The sequence below is a fragment of the Dasypus novemcinctus genome, chromosome 10, assembly GCF_030445035.2.
Source record: "Dasypus novemcinctus isolate mDasNov1 chromosome 10, mDasNov1.1.hap2, whole genome shotgun sequence".
Classification (NCBI taxonomy): domain Eukaryota; kingdom Metazoa; phylum Chordata; class Mammalia; order Cingulata; family Dasypodidae; genus Dasypus; species Dasypus novemcinctus.
In genome coordinates, this window is record NC_080682.1 from 56,831,699 (window position 1) to 56,859,349 (window position 27,651).

Consider the following 27,651-nt stretch of genomic DNA (forward strand, 5'->3'; position numbering starts at 1 on the left):
CAACTTGGACAGATTTCATACCCTAGCTGTTCCTTGGGTTATTCCTTAGCCATCCTAGTCTACCCATCAGTAGCTGAAATCAGCAGTCAACTGTCTCCTCCTCCCCTGTTTTTGGGAAATGGAGCTTCCAATTCCAGTCACAGAACAGCTCCTGGGGTGGATCGTACCACCAGAGTAGGAAAATCACCAGCCTCCGCGGCGTAGCTGGCAATTTCCTGGAGAGGCTGGCGCAGGTCCCTGCAGCTTCCTCCCTGTCAGAGGTGGCACTGGGGCTTAGGCTAGACCTGCAATCTGACCTGGATGGCAAGAAGCCAGTCCCCACCAGCACTGTGATTCTCAATCCGCCCCGCTTCCCTTTGTGCCAGGCACAGAGTTAAGATGGCGGCTACCAGCCTCTTTCTGATATGGACAGGCTCAAACTTTCACTGTTCTCAGGATTATACTTTAGCCCGCTGAATTTACTCATCAGTAGCTGAAGTTGGTACCCAACAGTCTCTTCCTCCCCCATTTTTGGGAAGTGGAGCTTTCAATTCCAGCCGCAGAACAGCTCCCAAGGGTGGCTTGTGCCTCTGGTGGAGGATGGGCACCGGCTTCTGGGCTTTGGAGCGCTCTACTTACAAGTCTTCTCTGCAGATGGGCAGCCTCCTCCTTCTACTCCTTCAAGGATGTTACAGGATGACCTTCTGGCCTCCTGAAGCTCCCCCCAAACAGGTGCTTCAGCTAGCTCAGGTAGCTCTGGGTGTTTACTAACTGCCCTGTAGCAAGAGCTGACTCAAGGAGCTCCTTACTCCACTACCATTTTGCTGGTTGTCCCCTGTTTTCTATATTTTTGTCTTCAAAGTCCTATATGATTATAATCATTGAGCATACACAATTTTAAAAGCATTTTTCAAAGTTTTTTTTGCACTTTCATTAATGTACAGTACACATAAAAAGATAAAGTTTCCTGCAAATATTTTTTAATGACTTTTATATTCCATATTTTACTCTATTATTTAAGTAACCTCTTTTGCTATACATTTTGGCTGACCTCCTGGTAAGACCATTAGAGTATCCAAGCCGTAGCGCCACCTTTTTAATTAATTACAAAGCCAGGTGTGCCTAGAAAAAAGTATTCAAAATTACTGCATATATTAAAATTTACATCTAAAAGACAATGACTTTGGTCTTACTAGATCTACAACCTATTTTCCATTAAAAAAAAAAAACTTATGAAATAGAAAACAGGCCATCTGAAGATAAAACTGTCAACTCAACTATATCCAAATATGTGAAATACATACTTACAGCTTTTCACATAAATATAATTTTTAAATGATAATAAACATCGACCATACTTATGGTAAGTTAGTATTGCACCAGGCCACTGATTGTGGCTATGAAACCTACAGACCAGAAACTGTAGAGAATAACTTTGAAAGTTTTGCCTGGAGACAGGAGCTGAATAGTGATCACCTTATATACTTCCAGTCCTGGGATTCCCGGGGTTCTATGAAGAAAGGATTTCTTGTTTTTATGAAACAGAAGTAAAACATTCCTTCTTTTTGATTCTACTGACTACACACTTAGAAACTGCTAGTTCTAAGCTTTAAACTATTGCTTTCTTTGCCTTCAAATTCCCCCTCTGACAGCCATCTCTCATTTTCAGGCCAGAATGCTTCTCAATCACCACTCGAAAACCCAAAACACTGAGTACCACTGCCACAGTTGAAAGAGTTTTATATTGTTTAATCATCACTGGTGATTTTTAGTTCTTAACACTAAAACATTTTAAACATTTGAATTAAGAATGTGTAGTATATACAACACTATTAAAAAAGAGGTGAAAATAAAAGGTAACTTTATTTCAAGGAACTTTATATTAAGATCGCCATCCTGTTGAAAGCAATCAAAACAAAAAACTTACCACTATTTTGGCCAAGATGCCATCATCATTTGAATCTAAGGTAACCACAGCTTTGTCAGTCTCAATTTCACATAATGCATCTCCAGCACTTACTGCTTCACCTATAAAACAAGATTGAGTTTGTTAGGGTTTTAAAAATAAGAATATTAATATGTAGAATGGTAGATATATATGTAAAACATGAATAATAAATACCAAAATGTTCAGAAACTATTTCTAGGCTGTGGAATTACAAATAATTCTTATTGTGTCTGCATTTATATGTGTTTATATAAGTTTACTTTGTTGTATTTTCCAAAAGCTCTATAATGGACATATATTTGTTATCAAAAAAGATACCATTACAAAGATTATTAATTCCAGAGCCCACAACCCTCCTTTAATATACATTTACCATTTCACTTCTGGGCTAACACTGTATGGTGAGTTTAGAGACTCTTTCAGCATCACATGGCACAAATGAAAAAAGCATAAAAAGAGAAAATTAAAAAGACATAGCTGAGGTCAAATAAACATTTCTGTGAAAACACAGTATGGAAACTCAAATAAGTTGAGCAGGACCTGAAGCTACATACTTGCTGGTTTCTGGGTCTAGAAGCAGGCCAGGCTAGGAGAGAGGCTTAGTGGTTTCCTATGAAGTTGAGGGAACTAAAAGCAGGCTATTGGAGACAAGGCAGACTCAAGGTTATACTCACTGCTTAAAGCTAGAGCTAGGTAAGAGTTCTTCTACTCAAGATAGGATACTTGAAATGGGTGGACAAAACCTGAAGTCTGGAGCTATGACTTTAATCAGAAGTTGAAGGTTTAGGAAGGTGAGGGATAAATCATTATCAGGAACTGAGCCAAGCATCCCCCTGGCTCTAATACTGCATCTGCCAGAATCCCCAGTAGCAGTATCAAAATTCCTAGATAGAATGGTGGGAGAAGGGGAGGAAGGAGAATGGGGTGGGAGGGAAGACACTGACACAAAAACAAAAACCTTCCACTCAAATTTAAGGTGTAAAGCAAAATTCCAAAATATATGAGGAAATCAAAATGCTAAGAAAGAAAGGCACAAATCAGTTAATGGAACAGAAATTCAATCCTGATGTAACTCATTAATGCAATCTGCCAAAGATTTAAAAATAAGTATCTTGAAAATGTTTTCAAGGAAATAAAGGAAAAGGTCCACTATAAAAACAAGAAGTTTTTTTTAAAAAGTAATATACAGAAATGAAACAAACATAAGATCAGGTAGAAAGCAAAAGCTAATTAGAAATCTTAGAAATGAAAAATAGTCACTAATATAAAAAGAAACAGTCAATGACAATCAATGGGATATATTCCAGACTGGACATAGCAAAAGAGTGACTCAGTAATATAGCAGACTATAAAAATTTTTATTTAAAAAAATAGTAACAAGAGGCATAGATTGAAGCTGCAATGTTTACCTTTTTTTCGTAAATGACATTTTTTTTTTTATGATTTTATTTTTATTTATTTCTCTCCCCTTCTCCTCCCCGCCGCCCTGCCCCAGTTGTCTGTTCTCTGTGTCTATTTGCTGCGTGTTCCTTCTTTTTGTCCGCTTCTGTTGTCAGTGGCATGGGAATCTGTCTTTCTTTTTGTTGCGTCATCTTGCTGCGTAAACTCTCCGTGTGTGCAGCACCATTCCTGGGCAGTCTGCACTTTCTTTCGCACTGGGCAACTCTCCTTACAGGGCGCACTCCTTGCGCATGGGGCTCCCCTATGGGGGGGCACCCCTGCATGGCACGGCACTCTTTGCATGCATCAGCACTGTACATGGGCCAGCTCCACACGGGTCAAGGAGGCCCTGGGTTTGAACCGCAAACCTCCCATGTGGATGCCCTATCCACTGGGACAAGTCCACTTTCCTGCAATGTTTATCTAATGGAGTTCCAAGGGAAAAGGTCAGTGGGAATGGTTGGAGAAGCATTATACGAAGAGATAATTGCCAAGAACTTTCCATAAGTGAACAGACATCTTTATCCTCAAAGGGAAAGAATTCTGATCAAATTTAGAATAGTGGTTACCTCTGGGGGTACTGACTAGAAGGGGACTTGAGGGAGTCTCGTGGTTTGTTGGAAATGTTCTCTATCTTGATCTAGGTGGTGTAAGATGGAATATGTGTATGTACAAATTAATTGAGCTATATACTTTATGCAAGGCATGCCTCAATTAAACATTAAACAGAAAAAAAGTTTAAACTGTATAAGCATGAATCCACATTAGATACACTGTAGAGAAACTGTGTACACTCAACAATAAAAACACAGAGGAAAAAAAACAAACAGATTACCTCAAAGGAATGACAGACTAAGAGCACACTTCTCAGCAGCTGCAATAGACAATGAAGTAGTACCTTCAAAAAGCTGAGAAAAAATAACTGTCTAGAATTTTATACGCAGCCAAACCATCATGGAAGAATGAAGGAAAGTATTTTTCAAACATGTAAGACTATACCTACTGATGACCACTGAAAGAGCTATTATAAGACATAGTTCATCAAGAAGAAAAATGGACACAGAAGGGACACACAGGATACAAGATAAAACAGTTACTCCAGAAATTGAAAAGATCATTTAAAGGGTATTATTTGAGGGTAGTAAGGAAGACATAATTATTGTGAATGCATTTTAGCCATTCTTCTTTATTCATAAATATTAGTATACTCTGATTTTTAGTTCTTGGTATAGAATTCATGTTTGTTTAGAAGTAAAATTAGAATTCTGTATTTCATGACTTTTCAGAATTGTTTTTCTTAGTTTCTTAATAAAAAAATAACAACCAACATTTAAAAAGTAAAACTAAACTTCTAAAAAACAATAAAATGGATAAGGGAATATTCAGATGATAGCTAAAACATGCTAAGAACTTTGATACAATTAAGGAAGAAAAATACTGATTAACTCTAGACTTTATTAATAAAATTGAGTTAAATATGTACCTAAAAACTCAAAGGTGAACACAAACACAAATTAAGAAAGAAAAAAAGAAAAGAAAAATTATATAATCCACAGTATTCAAAAGAGCAGAGGAAAAATAGAAATGAAAACTATAATCTAACTCAGGGGTCATTAACCATTCTGGTTCCACAGACCCCTTTGCCAGTCAGGTGAGAACCACAGACCCCTTACTAAGTCCACACTATACTGTATATTATTTAATAAATATATCACACCTGCACCAATGCATCCCCACAAAAATAATGTTTTTCTGGATTTCAGTTCAAGCTCACGGACCCCTAGTTAACTGAAGGCAGGCACATGAAAAGAAAAATGCAAAGAACAAAAAGAGAAACAGAAAAATGGTAGAAAAAGTCCAAATATATCAGTAATTGTAATAAATATAAATGGAATGAAATCACACGTTAAAGGCAGAAATTATCCAAATGAATACACAAAACAAAATCTAGGTTAATGCTGCTTAAAAATGACAAACCTAAAACAAAAATATATAAAAATATATAACATACAAATACAGCCCTTTCACACAATATACACCAAAAACAGATGGGATAGCAATATAATAGGAGTACGTAATAGGAGAATATGAAGGAAAATCTAAAAAACTAAGCTAATAAATATGCTCTTAAAGTACACGGTACGGAAACGACTTCATTCCGCAACAAGATGTTCAAATAGATGATTATATTCTCAGTTAAAATAGTTCAAAATCACCAATATAAGCTATTTTAATGAAATAAACATCAATTAGGGATTACTACTGAAAAGTCCAAAAGGTGCCTGGTCTAATCCCAAGGAGATTTTCCTAATCAACTAATATTTACTGAAAACTGTATTGGGCACTGAGGATAAAGTCATGGGATGGGGTGGGGGAGGGGAATAGACAAGGTAAGATTTCTGACCTCAAGAAGCTTGCTTAATATCTAAGGACAAGTAAACTGGAAATTACAGTGTTATAAGGTGAAGTTAGGATGCTATGGGAACATTCAGGAGGGGTATCTCATTCAGGTTTTGGCAGGTGAGAGAAAAAAAATGACATCTAATCTGAGCCTGAAAGCATGAGGAGGAGACAATCAAGTAAAGGGGCAGTGATCCAGGGAAGAATGTGCCCAAAGTCCTAAAGCAAAAGAAAACAAACATAGGAGGAACTGGCAAATAGTACAGGAGAGAAGTGATGAGAGATCAGGGTGGTGAGGTAAGCAGGAATCAGACCAAAAAGAACCTTTGCATGCCATAAGAGGAAGCTACAGTACTACATAATATAATCTTACATTATTCTTTATATGACAGATGTTTTAAGAAAGTAGATTGTATTTCAAAAGGAAAAGAAAATCATACCACATGTTAAGAAAAGGAAAATCTTTAGAGACAGTAGATCAGGGTTGTTTCAGGCTAGCAATAGGAGAAGGAATTAACTGCAATCAGGAACCTGGGATCTTTTAGGGTGATGGAAATATTTTAAAACTGGGTTGTGGTGATGGCTGTACAACTCTAGGTTTACTAAAAATTATTGAATTTTACACTTAAAATGGGTGACTTTTATGGTATGTAAGTTACACCTCCATAAAGCTATTAAAATAGTAGTATACTAAGGAAAACAGTGAAGATGTTTGTGAAAAGTACTTTTCCCTTTTTTTCTTTCATTTTAGCACCATAAACATATACAAATTCCTCAAAATAACAAAAACCAAGGCCTCTCCTGTAGTAGAAGCCACAGAGTTGCCATATAACTCTCTAATGGCACCTAGTGGTAGGTAAGAGTCCTTTAAAACAGTTTTAACTTGCACAAAAACTATGAAATACTTAAAATCCCCAGTCACATGACAGAAAGTATGATCACAAAGCATGACAGTAACTAAAGGATACACCAAGAGCAGCAGCAGAAAGCTTCACTGATTAAACACTTATACAATGTCTTTTCAGATACCATGTGGCTAAGTACTTCACATAATCATCTTAGCCTAGTTTTGTTCCCTAGGAGCTCATTGCAAAACAGAAAACCTTAAATATCACAAGAAGGAAAACAATGTTTTTCATACCCTTAAATCTTCTTTCACAAAAGGGAGAACGAGAAGTTTTTTCTTTTTTGTTGTTTTCTGAAGCTGATTTGACTTTTCCATTGATGAAAAATAAACTGTATCCAATTTCATCAAAATGGAAAATAGCTAAACTCAAACTGCAAACTTTTATTAAAGATGTGGAATTATAGCTCAATTCACCTTTCATGAGATTTTGAAATTGTGGGTGTTAAATAGCACTTTCTAAGTGTTATCTCTAATTGGATGGTACATATTTTTACTTAATTCTCAGACTGAAATAATTTATAAGATACATTATTGTGTGACTTAAAAATAAGGAATAAAAAAGAAAAAAGAGATCAAGTTGTCAAAGAATTCAAAGGCCAGCAGAAAAAGGATTTCATCTACTTCAACTAGATATGCAAACCAGACATTTCATGGAAACCAAACAAACCATTATTCTTAGGTCAGGGCTCTTTTCACTATACCCTTATCACTTTATCTGGGTTAAAATACACACATATACACACCATATATAATATATAAATACACACATATATACACACATATATAAATACACACATATATAAATACACACATATACACACACAGCATTAGTAAAAATAATTATAAATTAGCTCTTGTTTAAAAAATACACTGGATTCCTAATTGGAAACACCACTATTCCTTTCATGAAAAAATTTCAATCCCCTTATTTTTTGGAGATCTAAACTCATTGTTTTAAATATCTCAAGATAATATACAAAAAAACGAAACAAACAAAATCCCATAGCTGATAGGAGAAAAAGATGTATAAAAAGTATGTGGTCTGTCCAAAGATAAAATTTGCTTTTAAATCAAAACGACTAAACCAAGTTCAAGCACCAGGTATTCTTAGACATATATACTCATACTCATATGTATAATACATAAGGTTACTAAAAATAAGCAAATTTCACTCAAAGATCACAATCAAATCAGGTAAAAACGACAATTTATGCTAACAAAGCCAATGCGCTTTAAAAAAGGCAAGAAATTAGTGAATTACTAGGACGCAAAGATTAAGGCTGTTCTCAATTTTTACAGTATATTAGTAAACAAACTCTTCCCCTTAGTTGGCAAAACATAGAACTCTAAGAGCAACTTTTAGTGAAACGGGCTCTAGGGGCTTTAAAATTCATCCTCAATGAATGCCCTCAATGAAAACAGCACATTGCAATCTAAAGTGAAAAAGTAATAGAATGATGAGACAATGTGTCTTCTGGCTCTTTATCATATTGCCCATATTATAATAAATGTGAATAATTTCTCAGATTGCCAGTGAGCTGGATGTCTGAGAGATAAATGTCATCCAAAGAATCTTATCTACCTTCCTATCAGGTTGCAAAGTATGAAGAAATTTAATCTTTTTATAGTAATCCTTAAAAGGCTGTTCTGTGTCTGAATCATCATTTAATACCACCACAACCTTGTCATATTGGAATAGCCAAAGCTCTATAATTCATACTGGAAAAGAAACCTAAAATTAGATTCCAAATGATTACATTATTTATAAAGGTGAAACTTTCTTAGATACTGATAATTCTTTTAAAAGATGGCAACACCCTTGTAGAGCCAGTTGCTCAAAGCACTTCTTGATGAAACACTGGCTCTAAATTCTACAAAATTCACTGCCATTTTTTCTTGGAATATTACCTCTCTCTCTCTTCCTCTTCTTCCTTCTTTCCGAACTCTGCCTATTTGTCTATTGGATGGTTCTCATTTGCCCTTCTTATCTCAACTTCTCTTTTACAGTTCCCACTGCTTTCTCTCTGTGCTGCAATCTAGGTAATTTCTTCAGATCAACCTTCACTTCACAATCTCTTTCATCAGTCATATCTAACTGCACTTTTATCCAAACTTGAGTTTTTATTTTTTATTTTTAAAGACAGTATTTATTACTAAAAGTTCTACTTGTTATTTTTCAAATCTGCCTGGACTTTCTGGGACAGTATCTTTTCCCCTATTTTCAATTCCTTCTCTTATATGTATAACCATTTCAAACACACATTGTTATGTATCAGTAATTCCAATTAACTTAAGTTCATGGGAGTCCAGACCTGCTGCTCATCATGCCAATCAACTCTTGCTCCTAAAAGATTACTTTCCATGTACACTGTTTAATTTGGGATTGTGATCTCTTGATAAGTAGGACTTTATCTGGGAATCCTCTGTGGCTTGGATTAAGGTTGTATCCTTCTAGTACAGCAGCTTCTGCCAGCTAACCCAAGGGAATTTTCATCTCAGAACCCCTCTACTTTGACTTGTGACAATTTATCCAAAATTGCAAGCATCATAACTTTGAACCCCAAAGGTCTCATGAGGACAGATTCATGAGAGCAAATTTTCAAGGGTTAGGCATTCCATATAGATTCCAAATGAAACCAATAAGTCTGCCTCTCATCTCATGGCATTAAATTCCACCTGTCTTCTTAAATTTCTATCTCAAAGTCAGACTTCACTCCTGAATGCCAGGATATATAGTCCATTTTCTACTGAACACCATCCCTTAGTTTACTAAGCATTTCGAACTTAAGCACATCCAAACTCAAACCTGACCCTTATTTCTCCTTTTCCTACCTCATATTCCCCCAAAATAACTACTACCCCATTTCAGAATCTGGCCTTCCAGTGCTCAGACCCCGGGAGCACATGGCTTCAACTCCCATTCATCACTCTGAATTTGATTTCTCTCTTTGTTGCTGACACTTGGTGATTCCCCTCTCTTGTGTTAAGCTCAACTTAAAATAAAAGATTTGTTTTATATTACATCTAGTTTGAGGAAAAAACTTTTCATCTGCTTAGACTTTGTATTAGGCAGCCAAAGGGGTGCTGATGTAAAATACCAGAAATTGGTTGGTTTTTATAAAGGGTATTTATTTGGGGTAGGAGCTTACAGATATCAGGTAATAAAGCGTACGTTACTTCCCTTACCAAAGTCTATTTTCATGTGCAGGAACAAGACGGCTTCCAAAGTCTGCATGGGTTCAGACTTCCTGGGTTCCTCTCTTCCAGGGTCTTGCTTCTCTCTGGGTTCAAGATTCCTCTCCTCCCAGGGCTGTCTTCTTCCTGGGTTCAGGGTTCCTCTCTTCCTGGGGCTTGCTTCTCTTTCCTCTGTGTGCTTCCTTCCTGGGGCTCCAGCTTAAGGCTTCAGCATCAAATTCCAGCATCAAAACTTCAACATCAAAACCCTCAAACTCTGTCCTTTGCCATGTATTTTATCTGTGAGTCCCCACCCCTTGGTGGGTGGGGACTCAACACCCTAATGATGTGGCCCAATCAAAGCCCTAATCATAACTTAATCATGTGAGGTACAGACCAGATTACAAACATAATCCAATATCTATTTTTGGAATTCATAACCATATCAAACTGCTACAGACTTCAATGGTCATACTAACTAGAAGTCTTGAAGAGTTGGCTTTAAATGGGAGCAGGCAAAGGGAGCTATTTAAACTGCCTATAGTAAGCTCTTAATCTAGTGCTAGTAGGGCTTGATTTATTCAGTACAGCACTCCTAACGGGACTCCAGAAAGCACACAGATATCACTTCCTAGTAAATAACCATGAGTGTGCACATTAGCTACAGGTTGTTATTCAAGACCCTCCCCATAACCTACCATATCCCATACCCTCTACTCAGCAAGAAATACCTGTTGTTGCCAAATATGTCTCATGACATCCCACTTCCAAGATTTTGTCAGTTTTGTTTGCATTACCTGGAATGTCTTCCCCTCTTTTTTTTTTTTTTTCAAAGCCCATTTATTCTACAATTACCACCTCATCTGCAAACACTTCCCAAATCCCAGTCATATTCCCTACTTTTGGCTTACTCTCCCCTCTGCAAAAATATTTATTAATGACCACATATAGTGCTCCTGGGTCTGTTCTAATTACTATGATAGTTATAACAGGGAAAAGAAATATATCAACAAACTCAAGACTACTGCTTGCTAAGGAACAGAATTGAAAACACTTCCAAGCAGACTTGGTATCTAGTATATCAAGGACAAGTCATGGATAACCTATTTGGATGGCTTCATTGCACTATACCTCCTAATTTTTATATTAGCCCTCTATGAGGCCCATTCTGGAATCTATCATGTTGTCTTTCCTAGCACCTCAGTCTCACTCAAAGAATTGGGGCCTTGTCTCAAAAACCCAAGGTCATTTAACTAGGGTTCTCAAGACTCAATTCTATAATTGCCATGCTTGTCATCACTGGCAAAAGTGATGGAATGAATGGCTACATCCCCAGGAATCACAACATAACTCTGCCAGCCCGAATTCTTGCTCATTGCCTAAAGTCTCTATACTATTTTATAAGGACCAGAGTGGGCCACGCAATACCAACATTTTCCAGGATGACATCTATGCCTACTAAATCACATACAGACACCCTACCAGTCCTTGTCAAAAACTTGTCTCTGCAATTAGATAAATCCTTCCCGGGCCCTGTCCTTCTTTCTAAACATGCTCTTTTAATACCTAGTTCAATATTCCTCCAGCCAAAGCACAATAATGGCTTTGGGGAATACATTTGGTAACCTCTAATTTCTCTGAATCTCTACTAGGAAGTGGAGAATCATCCTTTTTCCTCCACAAAAGTTTAATACAGTGCATAGGGAAAGAAGGCTACACACAGTGCTAAAAAGGCGGCTATCCAGTGGGCAATATCTGGAGGAGAGACAATGGCCTCATGTGGCAATAGCCAAAGGAAGACAAAAAGGAAAAGAAAGCAGCTGCCAGAAAAAAAATAGGTCTTCTACCTACAACTTCCTTCACACTATTTGTTTCTTTGCCCTTCTGTATGAGAGGTATTGTATCAAACTCACCTCACTGGCCTTTATTCTTAGTCTTTTTCCAAGTACCACAAAAGGTATTTAAAACCTGGCAAACAGTTGTTACTAATAGAGCTTTATGGGTGGTATTATACCAACTATTATCTTGATAAAATCAACATTCAGATTCATGTAATGCTTATAAAATGCCAAGAGTAGTTTTTCACTTCAAACTATACCCTGAAGGTGATAGGTATACATTTATTTATTTGTTAAATTGTCTTTTGTTTTTAAAGATACATAAATCACAAAAAAGGTATACATTTTAAAGAACATACATTACAAAAAATTCAAACATATACAAAAGTAGCAAGGAAAGGTATTTCCCTTGTTGAATCTGGATTTTTAGTCATAATTACAGTATTTATTCTACTTCCATGTTCAGAAGAATTCATTCATTTATTTTTTCTATTACTGCATGGTTTCTGTTTTGTATATTAAGTGTCCGGTTCATTTGTAATTTATCCTTGGCATATTACAAAGAATAGATCTCATGTCTTCCTTCATTACATACTAAATGCTCATGTGCAACTAGATCTATTTCCTTATTTTCTATTCAGTTCCATTTGTTTATCTGAACAGTACCAGTTTTAATTATAGAGGCTTAATAATATGTTTCAATACCTTGTAGGGCTACAATCATCTACTGTTCCTTCTTTTTGAGGGTTTTCCTGGTTATTTTTATTTGTTCTTTCCAGTGAAATTTATAATCAATTTACTTAGCTCCAGAAAAAAAAAAATACAAAAAAAAACCACTTGGATTTAAGTTAAAGTTATAAATTAACTTAGGGGGATTGACACATTTATGATGTTGAAACTAAAAGCTCAGAATAAGGACTAAAACTTGGAAACAAGCCTTAAAATAATTTAGCATTATCTGCTTGTGAAAACATATAGGCTGAGCCCAGAAAGCATTTGCTAAATTACCAATTTTATTAAGGAAAATTTTATTTAAACAATCGTACATAAATTGGCAAAGGAATACAATTTATTTCATTTATATAACATATTGCATGCTACAATTGGTTAGGAAAAAAACCCAAAATGATCAAATAACAAAGTACACAGACATTTAGCAATGTACTGGCTCACCTTCTTTTTTCAGCCATTTCACAATGTTCCCTTCTTCCATTGTAGGAGACAGTGATGGCATTAGTATCTTAATAGGATTATCTGAAATTGAAAAAAGGAAAGATGGGCCACAGAACAACAACGTACCTCAGAAGGTATCAATAAAACTTCAAATCAATTAACATCAAATTCTCTCTATCAAATTGAGAAAGAGAATAATACAAAGTCTAGCAGACTCCCCACTAATCTAAGTGTCCAGTAAATAGTATGGAAATATAAATTTCTCAGCTGTTGTTTTTTTCTAATTAAAAGTCTATTTTGGAAATACATTCAATTCCTTTTTCATAGTTCCCTTCTGCTCTACATATTTTTAAGCCAGGTGCATACAGGGCTTAAAAAAAAAAAGTTGATTTACGTTTCATCTCTTTCTTCTTTCCCCTTTTACTATTGTGAAAAATAATACTCACAGGTAAAATGACGAAAGGAAAAACAAAAAAGCAGGGTTCTGATGACATTGAATAGAATCATAAAGATTAAACTTTAAAAAAACTGGCTGTGTTTTTATTTTCCTCTAGTATTATACTATTCAAGATGCAAAGGTTCTTGCTAGGAAGTATGAAAGAAAGGATTGCCTTGTCAATGATGATCAGGTAAGAGAATCTAAGTGATTAAATTAACCTTAGATTGTGTTCCACCCAACTGGGGATTCAAAAAGGTAGGGTAACACCTCAATTAAGCATAACTACTTTTTCCCTAGATCAAAAAGGAGACTCTACCTATATTTGTCCAGTAGTACTTCTCAATAGTCATCCACCATCCAGTAACTTACTCAATGAGTCCACAGCTTTTAGATTATCTAATACAAAGTTTACAGTAATAAAGAGGATAAAAGCATGCTCAAGCTCTTAGCTGTAGCCATGGTAACAAACTATATCCCTTGATGTAATTTTTAAAATTTAATTTATTTATATAATAGAGTACAGAAAGTTATCATGTAATAACCAATTATTCTGTACAATTATCTGCAGAAAATTTTTGGAGAATTCTTGGTAATTTGAGACCAGCAGAGCATTCCCTGTCCTTTCCCCCACAGTAAAAGTGCTTTTTTTTTGGTCTATTTATTTTTTAATGTTACATTCAAAAAAATATGAGGTCCCCATATACCCCCCTCCTTTGTCACCCCACTCCTCCCCCATAACAACAACCTCCTCAATCATCATGAGACATTCATTGCATTTGGTGAATACATCTCTGAGCACCGCTGCACCTCATGGTCAATGGTCTATCCTCTTCTCCTCAGATTATTCAGCTCTCCAGACCCAGAAAAGCAAAGCACTGTAGCATATCCAACTTATTTCAAATGTGAAAGAAGACAGAGAAAGGGACTACTTTTTTCTCCATTGATGTTTTAGGGTTTAAAGCAAGAGAATTTAACACAAACGTTAAATGAGGCTAAATACTTCCTTTGGGAAACTGAATTTTCTGAAATTAGGTTCTGTGGCTTCATGATACAGGAACAACTATCCTTTGAAGTATTTAGAAGAAAGCTTCTGTCTTCTCTCTACTCTTCATTCACTTCTTTCAAAGTGAGTGGCCTCAGACCTTTCCTCCTTTTCCTTTGCCGTAGGGAATCTGCATTTTCCCAGTTAAGCTCTTCCATGTACTAGGTGTAAATGGGTCTCTTTCAAAGGCAGACATTCAGGCCCATCTCTCTCTCTTCCCATCACAGGTCCTACTGGGTGTGAGGCTGCAATTCAGATAAGTGTGTGTGCTTTGTAGACACAACTCTCCCTCAAACAAGAAGCTGAGGTCTAAATATGGGGTTGTACTGGAAAGCCCAACGGTACAAGGCCACAGATCAAAGCCAAATTCTCCAATCCAACATGACCATTAGTATTAAAACTGCCATTTTGATCTCCTCCATCAGTGTGACTCTTGCCTCTCTCAACTGGTACCAAACTCTAAGAAGGATTGTTATTTCTAACATCCTAACAATGACAGTGCAACATGCCCTTTTCACGAATGAGAAAACTATAATTAAGACAGATTGATTAAGAGAGTTGGATTCTGTCCCCTAACTCTCAAAACCATATACTACTGTACTATGTTACCTCTCAGTGTTCCTTACAACTATGGGTTAACCAATCACAGCTCAATTATAACATAGCACGCCAGACATCATACCATGTCAGCATCATTGGACATTCTTCATGTGTCCAATCAAATATCCCAAGTAAGCCTTTTCCCTACCTTGGGCACACAGAATTTCTATACTACAAAACCACTGAGGAAGAATATTTCCAATGTGGAAGAGGGCAGGTATTCTTTAAGGGCATTAATATATACTAGTAATAAGGGAGAAAAAGTAGCACAATGAGTTTTCTATCTTCTGATTTTCTAATAAAATATACAGCTGTCTCAGAAGAGACTAGAGAACAGAGGCCATCCAACTCTGTAACTATCAGCAACATTCCCTGCAACAGTTTCATTCCCAGGCTGCATCTAGTAGACATGCAAATAACAACTGGAATATTGCTTAAAAATCTTTGCATTTTTTCCTAGTATAATAAATTAGTCTCTGTGGACTAAAATAGGCTCACTAAGATAGTAGGTAGTATAGTAGGTTGAATAGAGGCCCCCCAAACTATATGTCCAAGTTCTAACCACCAGACTCTGAAAGGTGACTTTATTTGGAAAAATATCTTTGCAGGTATATTTAAGTTAAGGATCATGCAATAAGATCATCCTAGATTTAGGATAGGCTCTAAATCCAAAAGATAGGTGTCCTTATAACAAGAAGGGAGAACACAGAGACATAGGGAAGATGACGATGTGAAGATGGAGACAGAGATTGGAGTGATACATCAACAAGTCGAGGTACACTAAGGATTGCTGGCAACCACCAGAAGCTAGGAGGGAAGTATGGAATAGATTTTCCTTCAAAGACTCCAGAATGAACTGCTAACACTTTGATTTTGGACTTCTGGCCTCTAGAATTGTGAGAATAAATTTCTGTTTTTTAAGTCATCTAGATTACGTAAATTGTTACGGCAGTCCTAGGAAACTAATACAGAAAGGCAGAAAATAATGCAAACACTATGCACAATTGCAAAATGCATTGTTGTTTATAAAACACTGGAGCACCAAATTCTTGAGTAAGCTAGGGGAAACACACACATACAAATTTATAACATTACATGTTCCCAAATGTAAACACAACAAGCCTACACTTAATTGTAAGCATTCTTAAAGAGCTCAAAGCCTGACTAACTGCACACATTAGGAAATTAAAAATGACTATTCTGCATTGTTATTATTTTTTTTTGATGAAAACAAAAACATTAAACTAATGAATACATAGCTAGCTCAAGCCTCAACACAGGATTCTTTTAAGTTCATAATGACAAATTGGGTTAAAAAAACTACCTTTTAAGAGCACCGTGATAAGTGGTCAACTTCTTCAAAAAAGCAGAACTAAAATAAAAAGGTTCGGACGTGTTACCTCTATCAAAAAGTTCAAAGCTGGCATTATGAGATAGACTATTTCATATTCATATATGAATTAAATTTATATATCAAATAGAGTTCCACCTTGAAAAAATAAATGGACTACAGTGATTCTATATCTTGATTCCAATTTAGGATAAATGCTAAGTTAATTCTCTCAAAACAAAATCTCTCTTCAATATTATTTTTATGTGGGTTCCAGGTGCCATAATATAATTCATATTTTATGATTCTATCTCCTATTATAATCTCTCACATATGAGACCTTCACATTTCCATTATTCCTGACATTAAGGACTATACTGAGAAAATTTTGCATTTATTAACTATTATATTCCAAATTACTGCATCAAGAAACTCAAAAATTTTCATATTTTAAAAATAAAAAGAATATAATCATTCCTCATACAGTCACCTTTCATGGATGAATTGAAATTGCTTCTTGAATAATGATAATAAAATATAAAAGTCCTGTAATAGATCACTATCCTTACTCTGAAATGAAGATGACAAAAACCAAAGGACATTTTGGATGTCTCCATTATTCAGTACTATATCTTGATTGATTATACTGGCTTATTATAGAGAGTAAAATGTGCAATATATTTTCTGATTAATCTACCCAATCTACCCTCAGACTCTCATGCAAGAAAACCATTTCAAAACATAAGCATTAATTTATTAATAACTATACATATCTCATTCTAGTATATCCTCTTTCAATTGGAACATTAAACATGTAGTTTCCAAATGTATTTTTCCAGTGGAGAAGTAATTATACAATCACAATATCAGCTTTGAGTGACAGAGCTGTACATTAGTTATTAATATCTGTCTTTTATGGCAGCTGTCAACCCTATTGAGATAGTATGGGTTTTTCTACATGCCTTGTAATTTTAAATTAAATATAGCCTCTTACTTAATTCCATTTAGCACTTTTCTCCTGTCAAATTGAGATGGCTTTGAAATAAGCACCAATTACACTTCTTACTAATATTAACTAATATTGAGTACAAGTAAAAATAAAGGAGATATGCTTTTCTCCCATTGTTACACAGATTTCAATTAGTACTTAAAAATACACAAAATTTAGTTAGAATTACACTCTTTTGTAATCATTTTAGTGCCCTGTTAGATAGCTAACAAATTATCTCTAACTGGCTTGTAAAATCTGTCCTTCCAGAGCAATTAAAAAACATATTCAGGGGATTGGATGTGGCACAAGGAGGTAAGTGCAAGCCTCCCACATGGGAGGTCCAGGTCCCGGGTTTGGTTCCTGGTGCCTCGTAAAGAACACAAATAATAAGCAGACAATGAGCAGACATCAAGCAAAAACAAACAAGCAAAAAACAGATGTGGCTCAAGCAGTTGAGTGCCCACCCCCCCACATGGGAGGTCCAGGGTTCCGTTGGTTTCTGGTGCCTCCTAAAGGAAAAACACCACAAACAGAAAACTAGCAAAAAAAACACACACAAAACAATGAGAAGACAACTAGCACAAACAACGAGCAAAAACAATTTAGCAAACAGACAAGGAAATCATCTCGGGGTGGGGCAGTGGGGGGGACGACAAAACCAAACAAAATATTCAAAAAATGTTAAGACTACAGAAATGATGTTTTGGTAACGGACAGTGGTGACCACAGCACAACACTGTGAACATAATTAACAACACTGAAATATATAAATGAATGTGGTTAAAAGGGGAGAGGTTAGGCTGTACATATGGTGATAGAATAAAACTTTTTAAAAAAATCTGTGCAACTGTACTACACAAGCAGTGAACTCTAAATTAAATCATGGACTAGAGTTAATAGTACAAATATAAAACTGTGCTTCTATCAATTATATCAAATAGACCGCATAAATACAAGGTTGTAGTAATAGAATGGTATATGGGAACTCTATTTTATGCATGATTGTTCTGTAAACCCACTTCTATAATGTAAAAAATGTTTAAAAATTTTTTAAAAATTGACTACACCAAATATTGGTAAAGATGACAGGGAAATGGAACTTTCATGCAGTTTTAATGGGAATGTAAAATAATACAATCACTTTGGAAAATGGTTTGGCAGTTTTTTAAAAAACTGGGCCCCAAGGGGAGGAGGAGAGGCATAGAATAGATAGAAGAGGGGGAGTAACTGGGGGGCAATGGAAGTGTTCCACAAGATCGTGCAATGATGGATATAGGCCATGTTAAATTTCACCAAAAATATATAAAAGTATATAGCCTAAAATGTAAACCATAATGTAAACCATAACGTAACCAAAAATTTATAAAAGTGTATAGCCCAAAATATAAATCATAATGGAACCACGGTTGGTAGCCATGTTTCAATATCTGTACATCAGCTGTAGCAAATGTAACATTCACATGTAAAATGATCATTACTGGGGAAGAGGGAAAAAGGTTTGCTCTTGGGTATAAGAGAGTCCCCTATAATTCAAGTGACTTTACTGTGACCTAAAACTTTTTTGAAGACAAAAAAAATTTAAAAAACGATGTAGACACTGAGGAAGAAATGGAAGAGATTGCTTTGCCACTGTACATACAGGGTAACACCTATTATAGTGATGAAAGGCAAAACTTCGAAAAAAAAGTTTTATGATATTTTTCATTTTTTAAAAACCCAGTTTATTTTTTACTTTAGTTCTCCTAAATTATTATGTATTCTCTTTTTAATTTTTAAACCTGTCATTACTATTTCATTTTCCTACTAACTGAATTTGGCAATATATTAGGCTTCATTTTTGAAGCAGTTTTGGATCACAGAGGGGTTCAGCTATGGCAGGGGAGGAGCACTGAAATGTGATGTTATTGATAGGGGATGCATGGGTGGAAGGGAGTTCTCCAGGGCATGCATCTAGGATATATACATACGTTCAGATGTTCACTGGATATTGTTATAGTGGGTAGAGTTACACACAACAACTGAGGGAATGCGGAGTTCCCATCCTGGGGAGCTCTGCTGCATTCCTCAGTGGAACAGCGACAATCCCTCAAGTTCAAGGGCAAAGACCAGTGAAGAAGGATGGTCCAAGGATGGGCCCTTGATACTGATGACTACGCTTATGTGCGCTTGAAATTTCAACTAGGCCTAGAGCTGCAGGGTGCCTAAGAGTTACCTCTTAAGAGCCTCTATGTTCCTCAAATGTGGCAACTCTCTAAGCCAAACTCAGCGTGTAAATGTATTACCTTCCCCCCACTGTGGGACATGACTCCCAGGGATGAGCCTCCCTGGTGCCAAGGGGTTACAACTAAGCACCAGCTGGTGATTCAACTAGAAAAAGACCTTGAATAAAAAGGGGAAATGTTAAAGACAAATGAGTTTAAATAGCTAAGAGACTTCAATATGAGTCGGGAGGTCATCAGAGGGGTAGCACTTATGCACGTCTCAGCAAGATCCCACAGACAGTCAAAGTAGATACAACCCCAGGTAGAGGTGCTCCTGAAGGCTACCCAGGTCCTACAGTCAAGGCAGATGGTTCTAGAGTTCAGTGCCTTGCCAGTGGGCCCTACTTTGGAATTTGTGCTCCTGAATGTGATGGAGTTGGACTCAGATGTGACCTTTCTACACATGCCTCTTCTGTCTCTTTATTGAACCTATGGTTGGCACTGGGGTTGGTGAATGCTCAGGCAACTTGAATCTCTGGACTGTCCATGTGCCAGCTTGGCCCTGAGCCTCAGCAGGGTTGCAATACCTATTCTCTGGTTCATTGGACTTACCCATGTCAGCTAACAGGGAGGTGAGGATGGTCACCCACACTAGGGAACTGAAAATCTACAACTGCAAGCAGGAGAATAACATCCACCAGTCATGTGGGATCTATGCCCCCTCTAGATTTAGAGGTGGAGTGGACATCACCATTCCAGGGTCTATGGGATGGAGGAATAAAACATGGATTTGAGTAGACTTACTGGTATTCTACTATGGAATTATTGGGACTCTAGCAACGGAAGGAATTGTATCATTGATGTGGAGGCAGTGGCCATGGAAGTTGCTGAGGGCAGGGAGAGGAAAAAGAGGTGTGCTATGGAGGCATTTTTGGGACTTGGAGTTGTCCTCAGTGATACTGCAGGGACAGCTGCAGGACACTTTATATCCTGCCATAATCCACTGAATGGACTGGGGGAGAGTGTAAATTACAATGTAAACTATAATAAATGCTGTGTAGCAGTGCTCCAAAATGTATTCATCAAATGCAATCAATGTGCCATACTGATGAAAGAGGTTGTTGATGTGTGAGGAGTGGGGGGCGGGGGTAAAGGGGGATATATGGAAACCTCATATTTTTTAATGTAACATTTTGGGTGATGTATATATCTTTAAATAAAAATATATATACTAAAAAACAATAAAAAATATTAAACATACTCAAATATTTACTTAAGAGAATGTCCATACAAAGGCTTAAACATGAATATGCATAGCAGTTGAATGAATTACTGATATATGCTTAAACAGAGAATGATCTTATACTATATGGTTCTATTTATATAGAATTGTGGAAAATGCAATCTAATATGTTGTGATTGAAAGCAGAGGTTTTGTAAGAATGGGTTGGATGGGGTAGAAAGAATTTTTACAGTGAGCATGATGAAATTTTGGTGTATAATTAATATGTTCACTGTTTTGATGGTTTCAAAGGTATACATATATATAAAAATTAGGTGTACACTTAAATGTATGAATTTTATTCTGTAACAGTTAACCTCAATAAAACTGTTTAAAAATTTTAATGTGCTCCTTTTTAAAATAGATGTGAGCATCACAAACTTTAGAGCTATTAATTTATTTTCCTTAATAGAATGACAAAATAAACTTAAAAATTTTTGCTCAGCATATTGCTGCTTTACCTGCCATATCAATCACACAAGCAATTCATCAATCATTGAATTTTACAGCAGTTTCTCCAAGCAATTCTTACATTACTTCAAATCCTCTGTTCCAATTTTTCTACAGCATGCTTCTGACTCCCACTTCAAATACGGTACACTAGTCTAATTCTAATTTATTGTTCCCTAAAGTTTATTCCGTTAGGGCTACTAAGAACAAAACACTTTACTTCAGCAAAATCAATTATATCAAAGTTTTATACTGATGATCTATACATGAATTCTAAAAGGTCTCCAGATTTTTTCAAAAAATTAATACAAGCAGCCCCTAAAATACAAATGCAGAACAAATTACTTTGTGGTTAATATGACACAGATATAAGCTCCATTACTTTGACTTAAGTAATTAAGAAGATTCAGCAGTTTACATATGAAACAGCTTGAGCTTCATGCTCTAGTCCATTTATATGACTATATTCTGAGCACACAAAAATCATAAAATGAATATAGACCAAATGAAGAAATAAATTACCAAGTAGTTTCTTAGTGTGGCTGCCTGTTCCTAACATTAATTTGCTTCTTCTCTAATAGGGAGAGATGCAGCTCATTTAATCATCTATCTTTCCAATGCAAGAACTCATTACATAAAATTGAACCTTTAAAATTGCTGATCAAATAAAACAATTCTGCCATCTGCAGGCTGGATGAAATAAAGCAGAATGAGGTAAAGATAATTTAAAAATCAAACTACCGCACAGAAGAATATTAACACTGCCGCTTTAGAAAAAAGGCAGCCAAAGGAAATTCTTAACAAAGTAATTTATACTAGAAAAGTAAGTGCTTAATATGTCTTTACTGACACAATTATTATGGTGTGGTGCTAGTGGAAGAATGGATTAAAAATGTCAACAGAGCACAATAGAAAAAAATCACAATTAAGTGAAAATACATGCCTAGTAGTTTGCGTAAAAAGACCATTTATGTACAGCTTTTGGCATGACAAGAGCATAAAAGATGTCCCACATCCAATACATATAGCATGATCCAACTTCTACCTGCCTCACTCATACACACACAAAGGCTGAAAGGATATACTCCAAAATGACAATACTTGCTACCTCCAGTTGAAGACATTATGTTTTTTCTTTTGTTTGTTTTTTTACCTACACTTTAATCATTTTCCACATTAAAAAAATTATCTAATTTGACTCTCTCTCCAAACTTTACCTAACACAAAGTAAAAATGAAAAAAAAATTTTTTTTTAAAAGACAAACCTCAAGGACAGGGAAAAGAGAAAAGGAGACAATGGCACACAATTTTGGAAGCTGAAAAGTAAATGACTGAGTAATAACTAAGTAAAGAAATCCTAGAAGCTGAATCCTAAACCAGCAGTGGGGAAAGCTGAGAATCAACTTGATTTCATAACACAGAATTTCCCAAAGACTCAGGAATTAGCAGGACCAAGGATCTCTGGAACTAGAAAAGGGGTAATAGGGTAGAAGCTAAAACAAGAAAAATTGGGTGAATGCTGTTTGAAATACCTGGACCCCTTTCTCATTTCAGTGCCAGAGGACAGTCCATCTTTGGAATGAAGGTTCAACTTACATACTGAAGAGGTACTGAAAATGCAAAAATAAGTTAACAGAGAGATGATCTAATATGAGTGACATTACAGGAAGTTGTGTGGAGAAGCTATTAGGTTGTATGGGATGAATTAGCAATAGTGAAGTACTGTATGGTAGTTTGAAGCCATATATATCCCAGAAAAACATGTTCTTAAATCTAATCCATTCCTGTGGATGTGAAATCATTGTAAATAGGACCTTTTGATAAGGATACTTCAGTTAAGGTATAATCCACCTCAGTCAAGATTAATGGATCTTAATTCTCTTACTGGAGTCCTTTATAAAGGAATGAAATTCAGACAAAGAGAGAAAGCCAGGGAAGCAAGAAACTGAAATCAAGGAAACCCAGAAGAGAAAAGAGAGACAAGCAGATGCCACCATGTGCCTTGCCATGTGGCAGAGGAGCCAAGTATTACCCACAACCAGTCTTAGGAAGAAAGCATTGCTTTGATGATGCCATGATTTGGACATTTTCAGGTCAAACTGTAAGCTAATAAATTGTTACTGTTATTGTTTAAGCAAACACATTTCATGGTACTTGCTTTAAGCAGCCTAGGAAACTAAAACAGGTACCAAGAAAACTAAACAAAATTATAAAAGGGTAATTAACCTAATAAAAAGTGAAAAGTAAGAAAGGTAACCATCATAGCGTGGCAATATGACAATTATCATCTGTGTGTATAATATTTGCTTAGGCATAATAACGTAAATACTAAGTATGGATTTAACCAAGAATTGCAAAATAACTATATTCAGAGAATGGGGGAAGACAAACATAGGAGATGGTATGGACCAAAAGTTTCCCATAGATAGTATCTAAAATTAAGTATTCAAAAGAAAGCAGCAAACTCATGTTCTTTAGAAATAGGGAGATGGGCAAATGCCAGAAGAAATAGATAAAAGAATCAATCAACAATTGTTGCTTCTAAGGAAGAAGTCTGGGAGAGTAGGGACAATTGGAGCAGAGAAGCCACTATATTTTGTTATAAATCTATTTGCCTCTTTAAAGTAGATGTATGTATCACAGTGTTAAAATAAATATTTTATTATTTAATAAAAAGTTAAATGAGCTTATTTTTTCACAAAGACTTAATGAGAAGCAGGATACCACAGTGATTTAGGGAGCAGGTTCTAGAGCCAAACTGCCTAGGTTCAAATTCCAGCTTTGCCATTTATTATGAAGTACTTACCTATTGTGTGTCTGTTTCCTCTTCTGTAAAATGGTGATAAAAACAAATTCTTGGAAAGACTAAATAAAGTAGCATATGCAAAGTCCTCACAATGGGGTCTGGCAAAGGGCAAGTGTCAAAAACATGAGCTATTAATTATAGTTAGACAACATAGTATACGGTTAAAAGTGTAGACACTGGAGGCACCCAGACAGCTGGCTAGATGTATCATGGTATCTTACTAGAGTAATGAGATGGAGCCTCAGGTTTTTTCACTTCAGCCTAAAACTGAAGGTTTCCTTTTTATTCTCTCCTTCATCTAATCCAGTCTCATTCTTACAGCTATAGAGCACCAGTCTTGATCCCTATTTTAACTATATCTCATGTTTTTGAAAATCAAACTATTAATCAAACTATTAATCATCAGCAAATGTTTCACCTTTGTGCCACACCATTCACTGCCAAGACAAAAGGCTAAATAGGCATTCACCCAATATGTACTGAATTCCTGTCACACCAGTCCTAGAACTGAACAAGACTAAGGATCTTGATCTCAAAAGGATGAGAGTGTATACAGGAAGTCAAGATAAATACATAAGTACTAAAGAGAAGTAAGTAAAAGTGCTATGAGACCAAAGAACTATGAGAGCTGAGTCATTCTAGAAAATCTGTGCTAGGCAAATAAAACAAGGCAAGGAGGAAAACAGAAACATTCCAAGTGAAAGAAACATCATATGCAATGAAACAGAGGTGAGAATTATAGCACAGTTTTGCTGAAGAAGAGAATACAATGAAAGATGAAAACTGGGCCAGGTAAGTAAAAAAAATATAAAGATTTCTTAGCAAGTAAGAGAAATGACCACAATTAAAAAATAAGACAAAACAAACGAACAAAAACCCTGAACTTGTTTGAAGTTCCAAATATTGGCTAACATTCCCAAGTCTGTAATTCACAGGAATGCCACGTATCATTTAAAGATATCACATACCTCACAGAAAAGCTAAAATAATGAGCCCTGACTTTATATATCCAAAGTGAAGATACCCACAAATGTGTTACCTGTTCTGCTTTACTCACTTAGACCATTTGACCTGACAGATCAGGTCCTTCATCCCAATAGTGGTGGAGAAATATGGAAGGCTTTGAGCTGAGGAGTGGCATCATCTGATTTGCATTCCTGAAAGATCACATGTAGGCCAGGGTAAGAATGGAGTGGAGAAGGCCTAAAGACAGGAAGATCTGTTCGTTCATTTGTTCATTTATTCAACAAATACATATTCAGCTTCTATTGTAAAGAGGGAAGATAGAAAATAAACAAATAAATAACACAGGATGTCTGGTGATGATATGAACTAAGAAACAAAGGTAAGGGAAGAAGACAAAATGACAGAGGAAGAACTGTTTTATCAGTTAATAAGGGAAGACCTCTTCTGACAAGGTCTTCAGAGCTGAGTGGAAGAAGGAAGTCATGAAAACATCTCGTGGAAGAGCCTTCTCAACAGAGGAAATGGCAAACACAAAGAATGAGAGTGTACTTGGTGTGTTCAAAACACAGCAAGAAAACCAGAGTGCTGGAATGTGCAAGTAAGGAGGAGCATGGTAAGAGTTCAGGGGACGGGGGTGCTTCTTATCATATTGGGCCTTGTAAGCCATAATAAAGACTTCAGATTTATTCTGAGTTTAATGGGAAGCACTTGAAGAGCTCAGAGTAGAGGAGTCACATGTGACATGCTCTGACTTTAGAATCCCTCTGAATTCTAAAGTCTGGTGAGAGTAGAAGTGATGAGAAGTGGTCAAATTTTATATAAAAGGGAGAACTGATAGGAATTTCTGAGAGATTGGATGTGGAATATGAGAAAGTGAGTAGTAAGGAATGACTCTAGTTAGGAGTGTAAGTAAACGACCCCAAAGCAAAATTAGATGTCACAGCTCAGAAAAAAACCACAAAACTTTCTCCTAGAAAAAGTGCTTAAAGAGCCTTAGTACCCACACAAACTTGATTCCAACACAGCTGTTCAAACTAACGACAGGAAACCTCAGTAAAAATCTGATTAGTTAAAAAGACCAGCTTACACTCTTGCAAGGCATCAGCCTAGACACAGGCTCCAGAGAAATGACTTGTTTCTTCCAAGCAAACAAATTATACATGATCCCTCCACTCTCTTAACATGAAACTACCACATGTACATACACAATACAGTACTTGGTAGTGCTAAAACTGAGGCATAAACAAAGTGCAATGATTAATAAGTATAAGTGAGGTGGATGTAGCGGATAGCTTCCATTTGTCTTTCCAAATCTACTCTTCAACCTTCTCCACACTACCCCAAGGCCTACAGCAATAGAAGCCTTTGGCCTCCAAGTGAGTTGAGCCAATTGGCAGCACAGGCAGGACACTGGAGAGAGAAAGGAGAGTAGTTATTTCCCCAGCTCCCTCCCTGGGGAACACCTGGGTTGGGTCCTTTAATAGAATGGCAAAGCTCCACCAGGGGTCCTCCCCCAGCCTATCTCCCCACACCTCTGCAGGCCTAGTGGTGGTGACGGCACCCTGCTCTAACTACACCTTGGTACAGTACCATCCCTAGAGGTTTCTCTAAATTCTGAATTCACTTACAAAAAAAGGGTCACTTTATTAAACTCTCCTTGAAGTACCTATTTTGAGATTGTCATCTGTGATGGTTATTCCCAAGGTCCCATTTTCATATACAGAATGAAATATTTTAGAGCAATATAAACATGTACAAAATATTTCCTGATAATCCAAATCTTAAGACTCTTATGCTTCTGCTTCTACTACTATCTCATTTACCCATTTCCAATTTTCCTTAGGTGGTGTCTTAGTGTGTCAGGGCTGCTGTAACAAATGGAAGTGGTGCACAAGACTGGACTTAAGCAGAACCTGAAGGTACAAGTAAGTTACATGAGAAAGTAGGCCAAATGCCCATGTCCCCATTCTGCCACAGTACCTTCTCTCTCCCAGACTACATGTAAAGCCTCATTGGAGGTTCCCTACAATCAGCTGATTGAAGAAGACAAAACTTGGGCCTGGTTTATAGATAATTCTGCACAATATGCACGTACCACCTCAAAGTGGACTGCTGGAGCATTCCAGCCCTTTTCTGGATGTCCATAAAGGACAGTGATGAAGAGATATCCTCCCAATGGGCAAAACTTCAAGCAGTAGAGCTGCTTGTTCATTTTGATTAGCCAGAAAAATGGTCTATATTGTGACTGTGTACCAATTCATGGACTGTGGCCAATGGTTTGGCTGAGTGCCAGGGAGTTGGAGAGAATATGACAAGGTTTGGGGGAAAGGTAGGTGGACAGAACTTTGGGCAAAAGTGTGAAGATATTTCTGTCCCATGTAAGTGTTCACCAGAGGGTGACTTCAGCAGAAGAAAATTTTAATAATCAAGTGTATAGGATGACCAGTTCTGTGGATACCAGTCAGCCTCTTTTCCTAACCACTCCTATCATTGCATGAATGGGCTCACGAAAAAAGAGATAATGGTGGCAGGCATGGAGGTTACACACGGGCTCAGCAACATGGATTTCCACTCAATGAGGCTGACCTGGTTAGGGACACTGTTGAAAGCCCAGTCTACCAGCAGCAGAGACTCACACTGAATTCCAATATGGCATCATTTCCCAAGGTAATGAGCCTGCTTCCT

At 36.5% G+C, this 27,651-nt stretch overlaps 1 protein-coding gene across 3 annotated transcripts in view; it reads right to left on the reverse strand.

The window, feature by feature from the left end:
- The window catches only part of PDHX (pyruvate dehydrogenase complex component X), an 80,296-nt gene that overhangs the window by 50,773 nt on the left and 1,872 nt on the right, over positions 1-27,651 (reverse strand). For all 3 annotated transcript variants that reach the window (XM_004446848.4, XM_071218110.1, XM_004446849.5), the window contains exons 2-3: positions 12,860-12,940; positions 1,907-2,007 (exon numbers count right to left, since the gene is read on the reverse strand). In XM_004446848.4, coding sequence (XP_004446905.2) covers positions 1,907-2,007; positions 12,860-12,940 — 182 coding nt within the window. The remainder of the gene's footprint in view (positions 1-1,906; positions 2,008-12,859; positions 12,941-27,651) is intronic.